Source organism: Callithrix jacchus, chromosome 7, assembly GCF_049354715.1.
Source record: "Callithrix jacchus isolate 240 chromosome 7, calJac240_pri, whole genome shotgun sequence".
NCBI classification, from domain to species: domain Eukaryota; kingdom Metazoa; phylum Chordata; class Mammalia; order Primates; family Cebidae; genus Callithrix; species Callithrix jacchus.
This window is the reverse complement of record NC_133508.1, coordinates 54,516,218-54,532,629: the sequence shown is the minus strand read 5'-3', so window position 1 is coordinate 54,532,629 and position 16,412 is coordinate 54,516,218. Positions and strand designations below refer to the sequence as shown.

Below are 16,412 nucleotides of genomic sequence, written 5' to 3'. Positions count from 1 at the left end.
CCATCCTGCTAAAACTTACACCTGACTTCATCGTTCCCCTGCTCAGAAACATCAATGGAGTCCCAGTCTACCCAGAATAAGATCCTAACTCTTCTGGAAGAGCTGTGAAGGCCCCTTCCCTCCCCAGGCTCCTCCCTCTGCACCGGTTCCACTGTGCTGGACTGTGCTCAGCAACCTCACCAGGACGGGCCCGGAGGTTCCCTCTGCCCGGAACACTGTCCCTCAGCTCCCCAGGACTAGCTCTGTGACTCCCCTCCTTCTCAGAGAGGCCTGCACTGCCCATGTCCCCTGCCCTGGCCTCCACCACCTGCCGTCTCAGCCCATCGGAAGGCATCACGCCTCTCACAGCTACTCCCTGCTCCTCCACCCGCGTGGCTCTTCTTTGTTCGTGTGTGCATGTGTGCACACGTGGAAGTAGGGGCTCCCCACTCTGCTGGTGTTCTGTGAAGGCCAAAACCTTCTACACCTCACCCAACCCACTCACGCAGGGCTGGACCCACCACAGACCATCGATACATCTGGAAGCGGAAACAAAAAGTCTCTTCTCAGAGCGTCATTTTCCAGGTTTGTCAGATGTACCCATGACATGAACGTTCATCTGACTCGCTTTCATCAAAGAGATCCTGCTGGGTCAGAGAGACGGGCTGGACATAGGTGAGGAAGGGCTACCCTGAGGGCAGCACCTATGCCATCACTGCCCAGGAGAGGTGGCATCTGAATGCTGGCACCTAGCTCTAGAAGAGCTAGAATGAGGGGGCAGGTGAGGATGCTATTTGAGAAGAGAAAGACATTCGCAAATGTCAGGCATGACAACATGAAGGCGCCAGCACCCAGCGGCTCACACCCTCCGGCCTGAGTCACTGAGTGGCGAACTCATTCTTGAAATGGGTCAAGAGGCATCCTCCATGTCGGGCCCTCTACCCTTCTGGGCCCTGGGAACAGAGTCATGAAGCCCTGATCCCTGCCAGCAGGGAGGAAAGGCCAACATGAGAGACCCTCAGGGAAAGGGCACGACTGCACGGGGCATGCATTGCCCTAACAGATCCCTCTACAGGCCCTGTACCTCACAATTTCCACACTGCCTCACTGCATCCTCACAGCCATCACCGGAGGCAGGTACTTCCATCTGTATTCCACGCTGGCCAGCAGAGGAAAGGGGGAAGCAGGGGAAGGGCTCAGGCGCCAAGGAATGAACCCACCAGGGCGCCTTGCGACACAGCTCGCCCCGGGGCAGCACGGCGCTCCTAGCCTCTCCCAGTGTGCCAGGGCTCACCACGCTGCCTCTTGGACAAGCCCCTGGGCAGCAAATAAAGATAGGCCTGATTTGAGAGCTTGTCCCTGCTCTCAAGGAAGTTACAGTCAAGTAGACCCTTACCTCTACCAGACAAGAGCTCTGGTCTGGACCCCCGGTTCCTCACCCCATAGCCTGCAGGAGGTGGGCAGACAAGCATCTCCCCACCCCAGCCCCATCACCAGGGCACCCAAGCTCATCTCCTCTCTTTCCTCCCTGAACACCCACAGCTCATCAAGTCCTGGCAATTTACTCGTATGTATTTTTTTAATGATCTGACCTTCTCCTTCCAGATGGTGCCTTCCCTGCCTGAGGCTGGGGACGTTATAAGAAAATGGAGTCACTGTTCCCCATCTGCCACTGCCATTGTTCCCGTCACAAAACCAGAGTGGCGGAGACCAAATTAGAAGGCTGCTGTCGCTGAAAATTGAAAGCCTGCTTGGGATAAGTGACATTAAGAACTGGCACCGATGGCAGAGCCGTGATTTCCAATTGATGCTAAGTGGGGGCTTATTTAGCACCTGGCTCTGTTTGCCAGCACCTCCTGGGCCTGAGAGCCCCCGTGGGACACAGGGAGCAGCTCCAGGGTTACAGCTCCCCCAGTTCCCTCAGAACAACCCCCTCTGGTCTGCTAGATGAGCCCGGGCAGATCACACCTCAGCCTCCAACTTGCTGTGTGACACTGAGCCAGGTACTTACCCTCTCTGAGCGTGAGGCCTCAACTAGAAAATGGGGAAAGAAGTCCATCCATCTGGAGTTGTGAGCACTGGAAATGATATACATCATGCCTAGCAGACACCAAGCACTCAGGAAGTAGCAGCCATGATGGTCACTGTCCTTGCTGCTCATGGTCTAACCGCTGCTATCCCTGAGGGCAGCTGAGCCCATCATGGGCCCTGCCCTGCTTCTCCAGCCTGACCTGCCTCCCAGACTCCTACTGGGCTCAGTCCCAGCATTGTGCCTTTACTGCTCTCCTTGAGCTTCCCAAACTTAAGGCCACCTTCCAGATGCTGCTCACACCTCCCCAGCACCACGGAGATGCTTCTGGCCATAGCCACAGATGTCAGGCTGGGCCAGACCTCAGCAGGCATCTCATCCAACCACCTGTCCCCTGCAGAGGGCAATGGTGTCCAGGGAGGCCAGACAAGTGGCACAGTCTCCCAGCTGGGGTAAAGGGTCGGGCTCCAAGGCCATGGCCTCGCCCCCACTCCTGGAGAGCAGACCCATCCCTCCCAGCTGCAAGGTATGGGCAGATTCCACCACCATCCTGTGGGACAGGGGTGAGGGTCTAGAACATGGCAGGGTCTAGAACACACTTTGCACACTGCCAGGGCTGTGCTCAGGACCCAGCAGCTGGAGTCATGATTGCAAGGAACACTGGCGTCAGTGTGACGACACGGGCCGGAAAACTAAACCAAGTGAGAGGCGGCAAGGGAGGGCACAGCCCCGCATTCAGGCTTGCTGCCTTGGGCCACCCGGATATATCCCTGTGAGTCTGGCATTAGCCCATGGCCTGCCAGGCCCATGTCCCCTTGAGAGGTGGGAATGAGGAGCGCCATGGGTGGAAGGAGCTCCACCCAGGGAGGGCAATGTAGATTTGTGAGCAGAGCAGGTGGTGAGGGGAAGGCTCCAGGAAGGGAACTCAGGGAGCCGCTTGCCTTACCTCTTCCTTCTCTGGGACCTTCCATCTACAACCCTGTTCTGGAGTTTTATTAACAAGAACCTAGCTGGTAGAAAGAGGCCCTATATGAATTGTGTGTGTGACCTCAGAAAGGCCATTCCTCATCTAAGATGCAGACACCCCTGTCCTAGGAGCCTCTCTCACAGCTCCTGTGTGCCAAGTGCTGGCTATCTAGGTATTCCCATCCACCATCTCCCCACATTTTCACGAGAGCCCCATGCAGGAGGCACTGGCATTTTCCCCATTTTCTGGTGGAAAATCCAAGGCATCTCAGAGTTAGTTTGCTGGGATGACAGAGCTGGTCAGTGGCGGAGCTTGGAAGGGAACCCACATGGTCTGGCTCCATTTCCCATGGCACTGAGGATCACCACTTACTGCTTCTCAACCCTTCCTGTGTGCCTAAGATTGCCACAGGGCCCTTGGAGACCTAGTCCAAGTTACAAATGGAAAAACTGGGTCTCGGGATGGAGTCTGCCCTTCCCAGGACCACAGAGCATGATGCCGGCCATGCTGGGATTTGAACTGGGTCCCCAGATTCCCCAGAGCTCCCTGCCCCTCTGAAGGGCAGAGGTGGTCCCCTCTCCCAGATACCAGGTCCCACACTGCATCCCTCTCCTTTCTCAGTCTTCAGATTATGATCCTGACACACTGTAGTCAGGGAAGGAGGAAGGTACAGAAAATAAAATAAATGAATAACATCCTGTGTGAATAAATGTTTTTAACATATTCTGTTTCTAACGGGCTCATATTATCATCCCCTCCCAAACCAGGCACTGCAGATTAAAAAAAAATACTGGCAAAATAAAAGAAACAAATTATTCAAGCCCCAGGGGAACCCAGGCATTCAAATAAGATTTCAAATGACTCTCCTTCCATTAAAACTTTTGCTGCAGTGAAGCTGTGTGGAGATAAGGCAGCCCAGCGTCTTCACAGGCTGCCGAGAGCTGGGGCTGCCTGAATCGCAGTCTCCCGACTCTCCAGCACCAAGCCCCACCCAGCTAAAGCATGTGTGGTTCAAACAGGAGATTCATCTGCTTTTAAAGCAGGTGTGTACATGGGGCTTGGGGGACACTTCCCAGGATGGAAGTCGTGCATGGAGTTGGGAGGGGAGCACATGGCCCAAGGGGCGGGGTAGCCACGTTAGCCTTTCTGAGGGCCTGAATTCCCAAAGTCTTTTGCCAGGGACAGGGCAACTTCTGCTTAAAACCCTGTCTACACCCTCTAAAGGCCTCCTAGTTACCCAGAAACATCCAGCTGAGACCAGAGCAATATCAGCGCTGGGTCCAAGAAGGGATGGGCTGAGTCAAAGCCTCTGGTCCAGGCTCCTCTGCAGGCAACCCCTCCCCATTCCCCTCCACCTCCACACCTGCCCTACCCATGCCCTCTCCACACAGCAGCCAGAGTGACCCACTTAAATGAGAATCGGATTGGAACACTATCCAGAACAAATCCCATATGGCTCTCCCCGGCTTCCCAGAAAACCCACCCCAATGCACCCATCCACCTACCACTCTCCCCGTCATCCTCCAGGGCTGGCCGCTCTGGGCTTCCCTTTGTCCCGAACTTGGGGCCTCTGCACTTGCTGCCCCCATGCCCAGATCACTCTGCCCAGATCTTGGCAAAGCCTCGGGGGTCCCCCAGATGGCAGCCCCAGCCTAGCTCTGTACCCTGCACAGCACACCCCTCCTTGCAGATCTGCTCCCCATTTGATGTCCACCTGCCCTTCATAAATCTAAGTTCCTTGAGAACAGGCATCACTGTTTTTGTCATTATTCTTTCCCCCATGCCCAAAATTATGTAGAGTCTCAATAAATAGTTTTTTATTAATGAAAACCATCAGTGACAAATTAGGACAAGGTCCTAATTTCTTTTCTTTTTTTTTTTTTTGAGACAGAGTCTCACTGTATGACTCAGGCTGGAGTACAATGGTACAGTCTCGGCCCACTGCAACCTCCGCTTCCTGGGTTCAAGCAATTGTATTTTTAGTAGAGACACGGTTTCGCCATGAAACCAGGGGGTGCTGAACACCTGTCTCAGCCTCCCAAAGTGCCGGGATTATAGGCGTTAGCCACCATACCAGGCCAAAGGTCCTGACTTCTTTCCAGAAATGTTTTGAACCCTATTGGAAATGTATGCTTCTCTATAAAAAGATCACATCAGAAACAAAAACCAAAAAAAATGTCTTGCTATTGGCTGGCATCGGCAAATGGGAACTGTGGTGCAGAGAGCGAATGACAGCTCGGCCTGGAGGGGACGTAGGCCTCTATCAACTCAAACCATGGACAAGTAAAGTAATTATGACTAATGAATGCAGTCTGCAGACAGCCTCTCGCCAAGCCAAGGAAGTAGAATGAATGGGCTGGAGACTGGGCTTTGGAGGCAGCCCAGATCTGCCGCTTCCTGCTGTGTGACCTCAGGCAAGTCCCGGCACCTCTCTGAGCCTCAGAATCCTCAATGGAAAAGAGATTCTCAACAGACTAACTCTTAGGACTACTGTGAATGTTTGATGAAAAAGATGCATATAAAATGCTCAGAAAAGTGCGTGTAAATATCCAAGTATATGTGTATTCATATCATGGCGTGCACAGGAAGAAAAATATGGTAAAGAGGTCTTTGGTCTTTGAGAGTCAGTATAGTCCCACCTGCACCATTTTTCTGGGTAACAGCTTTATTGAAATATAATTCAGTTACCATAAAATGCACGCTTTTAAAGTGCACACGTTTAGACCGGGCATCATGGCTCATGCCTGTAATCCCAGCACTTTGGGAGGCCAAGGAGGGTGGATCACAAGGTCAGGTGATCAAGACCATCCTGGCCAACATGGTGAAACCCTATCTCTACTAAAAAAAAAAAAAAAAAAATAGCAGAGTATTGTGGCAAGTGCCTGTAATCCCAGCTACTCAGGAGGCTGAGGCAGGAGAATTGCTTGAACCCGGGAGGTGGAGGTTGCAGTGAGCTGAGATCACGCCATTGCACTCCAGCCTGGGCAGCAGAATAAGACTCTGTCTCAAAAAAAAAAAGCACATGTCACTGATTTTTGGTGTAGTTGCAGAGTTGAGCAACCACCAACATCTAATTTTAGAATGTTTTCATCACTCCCACCCAAGAACCCCTTAGCAGTCATTCTCCATTCCCCTCTCCTCCCAGGTCCCTGGCAACCACTAATTTACTTTCTGTTGAGTTCCATCAATTCCTAGCTGGGGAAACTGAGGCTCGGAGAGGGGAAGTGATTTGTCCAGGGTCACAAAGCAGAGCCTCAGGACTCAGGGCTCTGGCTCCAGCTGTTTCTCTACCATACCGCCTCCCTCCCACTTGGGAGCCTCCCTGCCCCCAACTGACCCTGAACACCCACTGTACCCTCACACACCCCAAACCTCCCCTCTCCGCATCCTTACCCTCCGAGGCACTCTGCCTCGGAGCTATACTCACGGAGTCCAATTTTGGCCAAATGTAACCTGTTGACCCAGGAAATCTTGCTCAGGGGGTTGGGGGTGATGAAAACCACCATGAAGCTGATGGGGCGGCCGGACCTGCGGTGAGAAGGGGAGGGTGGATGTGTGAGTGCCCTCACAAGGGCAAGGCTCCCCTGGCTGTCATGTAGTACTTCCTCCAACCCACGTACCCCAGAGATCAGGGAGGTCTGGTCACAGCATCCCCAAAACGTGGCCAAAGAGGCCAGTGGCTTGGCAAAGTCTCGATCCCCTGATTCCTCCACCCACAATGGCCCCGAGGGAGGTACCTGGCCAGAGTGGCCGAGCCACACTCCCCAGTCTGGCTCCAGGAGCCTCTGGCTTTGTGCCCGGCAGAGCCTCTGCAGCCTGCAACTCCACCTGGTCAGTGGTCAGCTGTCCACAGGCCTTAGACACCTTACGTGTCTGACCACGTGCCTCTGGAGGGAGGAATGGGTCTCACTTGGGTCTGTTCCCAGCACCTGGCATGGGGTAGTTGCTCATTAAATGTTTGCTGAGTGGACACATGAATGAATGAATGATGAATGAAGAAATGAATGAATGGGGTTGGACACCAGCTTGGGACAGCAACCAGAGGTTGCTGTGGTCACCACACTGTCCTCTCAGCTTGGAACAGTGGGGGCCTTCCCAGCCCTTTGAGGGGTGGGCAGGGCAGTGTCCCAAGCCTCTAGGGTGCACATGGAGAATGGGAGGCAGACAGAAGGGAGACAGGAGAAGGGAGATAGGCAGATCACTTGGCAGGGAGGTGGCAGATTCAAAGCTGTTGAGGCTCACCCTCAGCATGGTCCTGTCTCAAACAACAGTGCTCCAACCTTCTCTTCCTTGCAGCCACTGTGCTTGTGATACTCTGTCTCCACCTTCACTCCACCCTGGAGGCCAAAACCTGGGCACTGAGCCCACTCATTGCACTGGCCTGGGCTTCAGAGTCAGACCCCATCGGAACCCAGCTCTGCTTCTCACAATGTGGCCTTCAGCCTCTCCTGCAACTCTCTGAGCCTTACCTTCCTCATCTGTAAAATGGAAATAAGAAGACCCACCTTACAAAGCCTCAGGAGGACCAGAAAGATATATTTCCCTGTCTCTGCCGGAACAAGCAGCTATGTCTATCATCAATTCCACAAACCTCAGTTGGGGTCTACTGTGCACCACTCCTGTGGTGGGCATTTTGGGGATGAGGTGGTGCTGCGGGGAGGCTGGGTCCAAAGACAGGAAACTCAGGGCCTGGCCCGGGGACCTAAATAGACTGTGTGACTGAAAAGGACACAGTGCAAATGGAACTGACCAGTGGCAGAGTGTCTGAGTATCCTAACAGTGGGCTGGGCTTATCCAGGATATGAACAGGGTGTTCATTCATTCATTCATTCATTCATTCCACAATATTTTCATGAGCAACTACTACACGCCAGGTGCTATCCCAGACATGGCCCTCAACGCCTATGTATCCACTCCTATCACGGCATCCTGACAAGAGGGCTGCAGGTACCCTCTCCAGATCCCCTGCTCCTCTGGTAGCACAGCAGAGGCAGCAACCCTCCCTCCAAGACCCCCTTCTCTCACTTGTCGGGTTTCCCAGGAAGCAGGAGCCTGAGGCGGCACTTGTTAGCTGAGTGGATCTCTTCCTCCTTCACCCGCATCAGCCTCTGCAGGGCCAGGCACCAGTCTTGAGCCACAGTCATGTTCAGGTTCTAGGGTTCGGGAGGCCAATGAGGTCACCACACAGCCCATTGGCTCCCCAGAAGCCACATCAGAGCCTATAGGAATCACAGCACCCAGGGGAAGAGGAATAGAAGGAGCCCCGGAGCCTCGCTGAGACGGCACATTTAGCCTCAGGCAGGGCCAACTCGCCATGCCCCAGGCTTCCTAGCCCTGGGCTCAGATGCCACCTGGCAGCCCTCCTCTGACAGGGATGCACTGTCCCAGCCAGCTTCCCCTCCAGACTGTGCAGAGGCCCAGGAAGGGGCCACATGACCGAATGACCACTGTGCAGAGAACAAAGGCCCCACAGCCAGGATCCACTCAACCTGAATCAGAGATTGCACCCGAACCAGGGGCCACACACGAGATTTCCAGGTAGGGACACACAGCTTCAGCAGCGACGGTTGCCTATGGGTGCTCAGAAGCCAGGAGCACATCTGGGGCATGGGCCAGGAGAGGAACCTCTCCCTACTCGGCTTCTGAATCTATGTACTGCCCACAGCAGGGAGCTCAGGCCACGTACCTGGTAGGTGCCGTGCAGCGTGCTGACGAGAAGTGTGATCTGCTCCACCACAGCCAGGTCCTTCTGCAGGTCCTGAAGCTCCTGGAAGAGGCGCGGGGGGCCGAGGTACACTTTATCTGGGCAGAGAAGAGATCAACTCAGGCTCAGGTGGAAAAGGCGCTAACAAGAAGCCAAGCATCTGCTCACAACAGAAAAGAACCAGAAAGTGACGTTATCTGGTTCCTGCCCTGACGGAGCTCCCAGACTAGCTGGGAAGCCAGATCCTTTCACGGATGAAGTCTAACGCCTGAGATCCAGGCCATAGTCAGTCTGTACAAAGGGCTATATGGGACCACAAGACCAAAAGCAAGGTGTGCCTGGGAGAGACGAGAAGCCTCTCTGGGACTGGAAGTGAGTGTGGTGAGCACTGCCGAGAGAGAAAGACAAGAGCATGTGCAAAGGCACTGTGGCTTGAGGCAGCCATGACCAGCAAGTTGTTCAAAGGCATCCTGAGAGCCCATCGTGTGCCAGGTTCCATGCTAGACTGGAGAGACAGCAGCACACAAGACAGACAGGGTTCCCACTCTTCTGGAACTTAAAACCTGGGCAGGACGAGTGGTGAAGGAGCAGTCAGTTAACGTGGTGGGTGGTAGGAGATGGTGGGGAGAAAGAGATCAGGGTGGTGGGACAGTGATGGGGTGAGGGGGCCCAGATCCCTGGTGATGATACAAATGGAGTAAGGGTGAGATGGGGGTAGGTGGCAGCAGCTAGAGAAAAAGTAGGAGGGTCCGGGAGGACCAGATGGGGAAGGCCTTGAATGCTGGGCTAGGCATTTGAACTGTATTCTCTAGGCCATGGTTTTGCATGCTGAGGTCTTATGAAACCCCAGGAGAGTAGAAGAAAAGCCTTATTTGGGGTCTTCGTTTAGATAATTATGTGAAAAACAGGTGCACATCCTGAGTCACCCACATGGAGTGAGTTTAAAGCCATGCTCTGCTGCCTGGTATCAAGGCTTCCATGGACTATGGCACCTGAAAGGTCACTGGGTAACAAGCAAAGAGCACGGCAAGCTTGGGATGTGGACGACGTGCTTGCATCAAAGAGGGGTTCTGCAGTGGCCCAGACTCGGGGAGCTCATGGGAAATGCAGATCCCCGCAGGGCACCCTGTGGCACAGGCACGCAAACATGGGGAACCTCTCACCAGGGCCTGTGCCACGCCCACATCGCAAGCAAATTGCTTTCATCAAAACAACACCATCAGTCACATGACATTAACGCTGTTAATTTGAATGCTATGGTTTTGTAGCTTTCTTTTTATTCAATTTGTGATCTGGTTTTGGTTTTATGGTTCAAGGGCTATAAGCAGAAGGAGTTGATTGCAGGGAGTTGTGCATTTGTATAGATTTGAATAATAATTTAATGAAGGGTTCCACAGAACTTCTCTTGCCCCTTTAGAAGGGGTCTTGCAGCTCATGACTCTGAGGAATGCCGCTACAGTTACCTCATTGTCACTGAAGGAGGGATCTCCTAAGCATCCCTGGAATGCATGAAGGATGCCAGACTGCGCGGGTAGCAGAAGGGAAGCCTGTGCCCCAAGCGGCGGCGAGGGAGGGTGCCATCAAGCCAAGGCAGAAGGTGTCTCTAAGGAAGGCTCATGGGGTGGAGGACTCTTCCTACCCCACAGAGCTGCAGAAAGAGACAGCATCTGGAAGTGGGCACAGCTGCCCCGGCCCAGCACCCAGACAGCAAGAGTAGGTGGTATAATCGCTCCCTCAGAATTTCCAGAATTGTGGACAGCCCATAAGGCAACCTCCTGGGTCAGATGGTGGACAGAGAGGGAAGTGAAACTGCGGTGCCTTTCTCACTTGTGGAAGATGTCCCTGGGCACAGGGCTCCTTTCTGCTAGCCCTGCAATTTAGCATCCTTCATGCATTCAAGGAACACTTATTAATGCCCACCATGCCCTGGGCTCCCCGGACAGGTGGGCAGCCAGGCTGAGGGGAGAGATGTCAACCAATCAATCATCCATAAAAGGGAAAATGCACTGGCGGTCTCGAGACCATGGAGGAGCCACCTGGCCCAGCAGGAGGGCATAAGAAAAGGCTGCTCTAAGGAAGTGCCATTTGAGCCAAGCTCAGATGAGACAAAAACAAGATGGCAGGAGAGTACTTGGCAAAAGGCAGACTGGAGAGGACTTGGTGGGAAGCAGCGCGGCCCATCTAGGAACCCGGAGAGCCAGCGTGGCCACAGCAGAGAAAAGGGGCAGTGGGAGGTGAGGTGGAGGCAGGTGGGGCACCCCCAGGACCAGCTATAGGAAGCCACTGGGGCAGGGATGACACGCACTGAACCGACCTGCATTTTGAAGAATCAGCCCTGGAGATGGGCAGAGGACAGACAGGAGGAGAGAGGTAGGGCAGCCAGGCAGTTGCCATAGCAGGACAGGGTGTGTCATGGCCAACATGGAGGCAGAGCAAAGTGTGTGGGTTGGAAGACACACCTGCACACACCAAGGTGAGGTCTTGGCTCTGCATTTTGGTCTAGGGTGGGGCCGCAAAACCAGGACAAACTTCCCAGACAAGCCCAACAGCCTGTTTAGGGGTCCCTGAGACAGGGCCAAGCCTGGGTAGAAGCAGCCCAGGTGGTGGCTGGTGAGGGCAAGGGTGATGCACTCAGGGCACAGGGAAGGGGGTACTCACTGTGGGCCTGCCCTGAGGCGGGGGCCTTCTTGGCACCTGCGTGCTGGATGAGCACGTTGTCCTTGTCATAGGTGCCACCGTCCTGGCCCACCTCCACCACCTGCACCTGGGGCAGCGCCGTGTTCCACTTCACCACATACTTGGGCCCCAGGGGCACCAGGCTGCTGATCTCCAGTTGGCCTCTGTTGGGACAGAGAGGACGAGGCCCTGGAGAGTCTGCAGCCACCCCACCCAGGGCTGGCCCAGGGCACTGCTCCTCCACACTAGCTCAGCCAGGCTTCACGCAGCCGCAGCACAAAATCTCAGACCAAAACCAAGCCAGGCAGAGCAGGGAGTCCTTGCCAGGTCAGAAGCACCAGGCGCCCAGGCCCCAGCCCCATATCCAGAATCACATGCCCCCAGAGCCCTGGAGCCCCAGAGTCCCCTGAACCACGTACCTGTGGTTGGCAGGCCTAGGAAAAAAGACAAGGAAAAGGAGGTTGTTATTACAATGGAGTGGCTAATCTGGGGCCTGAGACCCCACTGGGGGCTGGCCATGGGGCTGGGCATCAGGAATGGAAGGAGGGACAGTCTCCTGTGGGGAATGAGGGCATCAGAGGGCAGGTGTGGATGGAGGCGGGCCTTCCTCCATCTCTGAGTCTCACAACAGCCCTGCAGGGAAGCCAGGTGTGGACAGAAGCGGGCCTTCCTTCATCTCCAAGTCTCACAACAGCCCTGCTGGGAAGCTTGGATGAATCCCAGACAAGGATGCTGAAGTGACTCAGCCCAAATCACCCAAACTGATTCCCCAAAGCTGGGCTACTAGCACCCCACTTTGTACTTTGTGCTAGAGCAACATGAAAGAAGAGAGGGTCTTCCTCATACCACTGGCATAGCATAGTGCCCAGGACATAAATGGGACTGAAGAATTACCATCCCTGAATGAGTGAGTGAGTGAGTGAATGAATGAATGGGTCAGCCACAGGCACCACCCACACCCATCTGTGACAGAGGCTTCCTTGCCTAAGTCCCCAAGCAGGCCCTGAGCTCCTGGAGGCGGGGGCTGGGTCTCGTTCAGAGCTGTGAACTGGCGCAGAGCCAGGGCACAGTGAGTGAGCGCACAGGTTCCCAAACAGCCCTGCTTGTCCCCTTCCAGGACTTGTGATTGGTAACCATGGAAAATCCCCAAACCTGCTCTGTGGCCAAACACAGGAAGGCCCAAGCCAACTCAGTACAGAATCTAGATCAGGTTCCGCAGGCACTGATTCAGCTGGGGGCAGGGAGAGCTATGCTCAGATTCACATTCACCCGAGGTGATTGTTCCCCTCCTGGATCTTGGTGATTGTGGCCATACTATTGCTCCTGTGATGCTTTTTAAAGTGGTCTCGAGGCTAGGCACAGTGGCTCAGGCCTGTAATCCCAGCACTTTGGAAGGCCAAGGTGGGCAGATCACCTGAGGTCAGGAGATGGAGACCAGCTTGGCCAACACAGTGAAACCCTGTCTCTACTAAAAATACAAATATATGTCTATTTGCATTTTTATAATACAAAAAATATATACATACTTTTCTATGTATATATATATCTAGGTGTGGTGGCGGATGCTTGTAATCCCAGCCACTCGGCGGGGTTGAGGCAGGAGAATCATTTGAACTGGGAGGCGGAGGCTGCAGTCAGCTGGGGGCTACAGTGAGCCGAGATCACACCACTGCACTCCAGCATGGGACACAGAGCAAGCAAGACTCAGGCTCAAAAATAAAAATAAAATAAAGTAGTGTCAAATATTAAGAGCAGAGATTCTTTTAAGAGCCTGGCTACAAAGGCCACAGCTGGAGCTCTCAGGGAGCAATTGATAGAGGGTCCCAATCACTGACACCTGTAGGACCAAGCAGGGGTTGTGAAGGGGTGAACTGGGCCAGGCTGGGCAGGGAGGCTGGAGAACAGCAAGGCCTGAGCCCCCGCACCAGGCCCCCGCATGGCCTCAGGCAGCCAGACCCCAGAATACTGGATCTCCCTGTATGAGCAAAACATAAGATGCCCAGAAGCCTAATGCAACTGATGGGCCACATTTTTAGGTTCTGGCCTAAAGCCTCACCCTCTCTCCACACCAGGGCTCCAGCTCTCAGGCACAGCCCAGCAGCCAGGCTCTGGGCATTTCCACAACCCCTGGCCCAGAACCAGGAAACCAGTCTCCTGTGGGCCGATGGTGACGCTCTGATCTGTGGGGGAAAGACAAAGACTCCCCTTGAGAAATTCTGCAATCAGTCTGGAGCAAAACAGATCTGAGTTAAAGCCACAGGGAGCCGAGGTGAACGCAGGAAAGAACATCTTGAATTTCGCTGTGGCCAAAACCACCATGTAGTCACCAGCTGCAGAGTTTCAGAACAGACAACCCTGTACTGTGGACAGCTGTGTGACCAAGGCTGAGCACTGTCCCCAATGACTGCTCTAGGTACTTCCTGGCATTGGGGACCAGTGGCATGACAGGACAAGAGGGATGGGAGAGGAATACTGGAGGCCTAAGCCAAGCTTACATGGGGTCCCACCACAGAGCAGCCAGCCGAGAGGCTGGAGTAGGACGGGGTGGGGTCTCCAGGGAGGGGTGATTGCCCCCTCCAACCCAGCCCCAGCCCAGGCCTGCTTACTTGAAGTTGATGTTGGCACAGACAAGCATGTCATTGAGCAGGAAGACCCGACGCTCCTTGGACTTGATTAGCTGCCCTCGGTCACCATACACTGTCTCTGTCAGCGTCTCACACAGAAGCAGCTGCCGCTGGCCAGAGGTCAACAGCTGGGGGAGGGGCAGGGAAGGTCAGCATCAGCATCATGGCCCAGTGGCTTTACTGTGCCAGAGACCCAGAACTCTCCCATGGTTCAGAAAGGGAGACTGAGGCTGGGAGAGGCAAAGAAGGAGGTGGTGCTACTCCCTCCATCCCAGGGTAACAAGATGCACTGGGGAGGAAGGCCAGAGGACCACATGATGGGGTCTCCTCTCTGGAGAGGCCTTGGGGAGCCTGAGAATTCACCAGTACCCACGTGGGCCCAGCAGCCAGCGCCCCCTTCTCAGGTGAGCCAGCCATTGCCAGCCCTATCTGTGGGTCCTGTCTGATTGCCATTGTCAAGGACACAGCTCTGGGGTTACAGAAGTGGCTTTGCCCCCATTCCCACTCCTGCTGTGAAGCCCTCAGGGAGCTCACTTCACATGTCCAAGCCTCAGTTTACTTAGCTACCAAGTGGGGACAGTCACCTCTACTGCTCAGATCACACAAGGTAATGAACATATGACTAGGTCTGGCTACACCATTCTCGGGGTCCAGTGCAAAATGAAAGTTCATTCCCAAAACCGGTGATTCTTGTCCAAAAGTGACTGTGAATTCCAAGATGGCCACAGCAGAACAGGAAAGCAAGCATAGGGCCCTTCTGTGCACTGGCCACATGTGACGGCACAAGTCATGGCTGAGAGCCAGCTCTGCATGTGTGCTCCACAGACAGCCACTGTCCGCGATAGTCTTCATGGTGGAGCAGGCATGGCCTTGCCAGGGGAACCCAGCCCGCATCCTGGCCTGCTGAAAGCCTTGGCCCATCTCACCTCTTAGGTGGCCTCATGATGGAGTTGGAACAAACCTGCTGGTCAATAACGCCACCCTCTCAAGACAAAGACTTTCATACCCCAGGCATCCGAGCACGTGTTTGCCAACCTAAGGCTGGATGTCAAGACCCCGCTACTAGTGTCAGGGCCACTAACCCATCCAGGGACCCCCTGGGAAAACATCTTTTTTACTAATGGGATTTCTTCTAGGGAGAAAGAAGGATATGCAGCAAAATTCATTCCCAAAACCCGTGACTGTGACAACAACCATTACTCTCCCCTTCCTTCCCCATTTTGTTTGGAAAAAGGACAGATCACCCCGGGCCTCCCCAGAGAGAAAAAGACAGATCACCCTGAGCCTCCCTAGAGAGCAAAAGACAGATCACCCCAAGCCTCCCCAGAGAGAAAAGGACAGATCACCCCGGGCCTCCTCAGACAGAAGAAGACAGATCACCCCAAGTCTCCTCAGACAGAAAAGAACAGATTGGCCGGGCGCGGTGGCGCAAGCCTGTAATCCCAGAACATGGGGAGGCCGAGGCAGGTGGATCACGAGGTCAAGAGATCGAGACCATGGTGAAACCCCGTCTCTACTAAAAAATACAAAAATTAGCTGGGCATGGTGGCACGCACCTGTGGTCCCAACTACTTGGGAAGCTGAGGCAGGAGAATTGCTTGAACCCGGGAAGTGGAGGCTACAGTGAGCCGAGATCGCACCACTGTACTCCAGCCTGGTGCCTGGCAACAGAGCAAGACTCTGCCTCAAAAAAAAAAGAACAGATCGCCCCAAGCCTCCCTAGAGAGAAAAGGACAGATCACCCCGAGTCTTCCCAGAGAGAAAAGCACAGATCACCCGAGTCTCCACAGAGAGTAAAGGACAGATGACCCCAAGCCTCCCTGGGAGAGAAAAGGACAAATCACCCTGAGGATCCCCAGAGAGAAAAAGACAGATCACCCCAAGTCTTCCCGGGACAGAAAAGAACAAATCACCCTGAGGCACCCCAGAGAGAAAAGGACAGATCACCCCGAGCCTCCCCGGGACAGAGAAAGACAGATCCCCGAGCCTCCCTGGGAGAGAATGCTGTTGTTCTGCAAAGCATCATCTCTTTCAAGTCGGTACACAACTAAAAGTCCCAGTGGGACCAAATACCCAGTGTGTAGCAGGCACTGAGGATGGTACTTAGTATTTCACATCTCACTGAATCAGCTCAGCAGTCCTCGAGGCCATCCCCATTTCCCAGGTGAGGAAACCGAGATTCAAGAGATAAAGTGACTTGCTGAGACCCACCCACTGTTGAATGTCAGATGCCAAAGGACAGAGCCAGGCCATGTTCACCGTTCCCTGTATTGAGCAGCCAGCGCACAGTGTGACAGGAGCCAGGGGAGGCCCCGCCACTCCTAACATGCAGGAGGACTCAGGGTCCCCCCACAGCTGCTAAGGCCAGGCTCCCCCTCACTATTTCCACAAGCAAACCAAACATCAACTCAAGAGAACACTACTTGGACCCTG

At 54.3% G+C, this 16,412-nt stretch overlaps 1 protein-coding gene across 28 annotated transcripts in view; it reads right to left on the bottom strand.

Annotated features, from left to right (window-relative positions):
• Positions 1–16,412, bottom strand: part of ARHGEF10L (Rho guanine nucleotide exchange factor 10 like) — a 182,888-nt gene that overhangs the window by 54,529 nt on the left and 111,947 nt on the right. For 15 of the 28 annotated variants that reach the window (XM_078330509.1, XM_078330514.1, XM_078330511.1 and 12 more), the window contains 6 exons: positions 13,962–14,107; positions 11,775–11,789; positions 11,338–11,519; positions 8,662–8,777; positions 8,001–8,128; positions 6,403–6,503 (listed from right to left, as the gene is read on the bottom strand). In XM_078330509.1, the coding sequence (XP_078186635.1) occupies positions 6,403–6,503; positions 8,001–8,128; positions 8,662–8,777; positions 11,338–11,519; positions 11,775–11,789; positions 13,962–14,107 (688 nt within the window). The remainder of the gene's footprint in view (positions 1–6,402; positions 6,504–8,000; positions 8,129–8,661; positions 8,778–11,337; positions 11,520–11,774; positions 11,790–13,961; positions 14,108–16,412) is intronic. The other 13 variants (XM_078330518.1, XM_035307923.3, XM_035307927.3 and 10 more) reach the window with 1 other exon arrangement.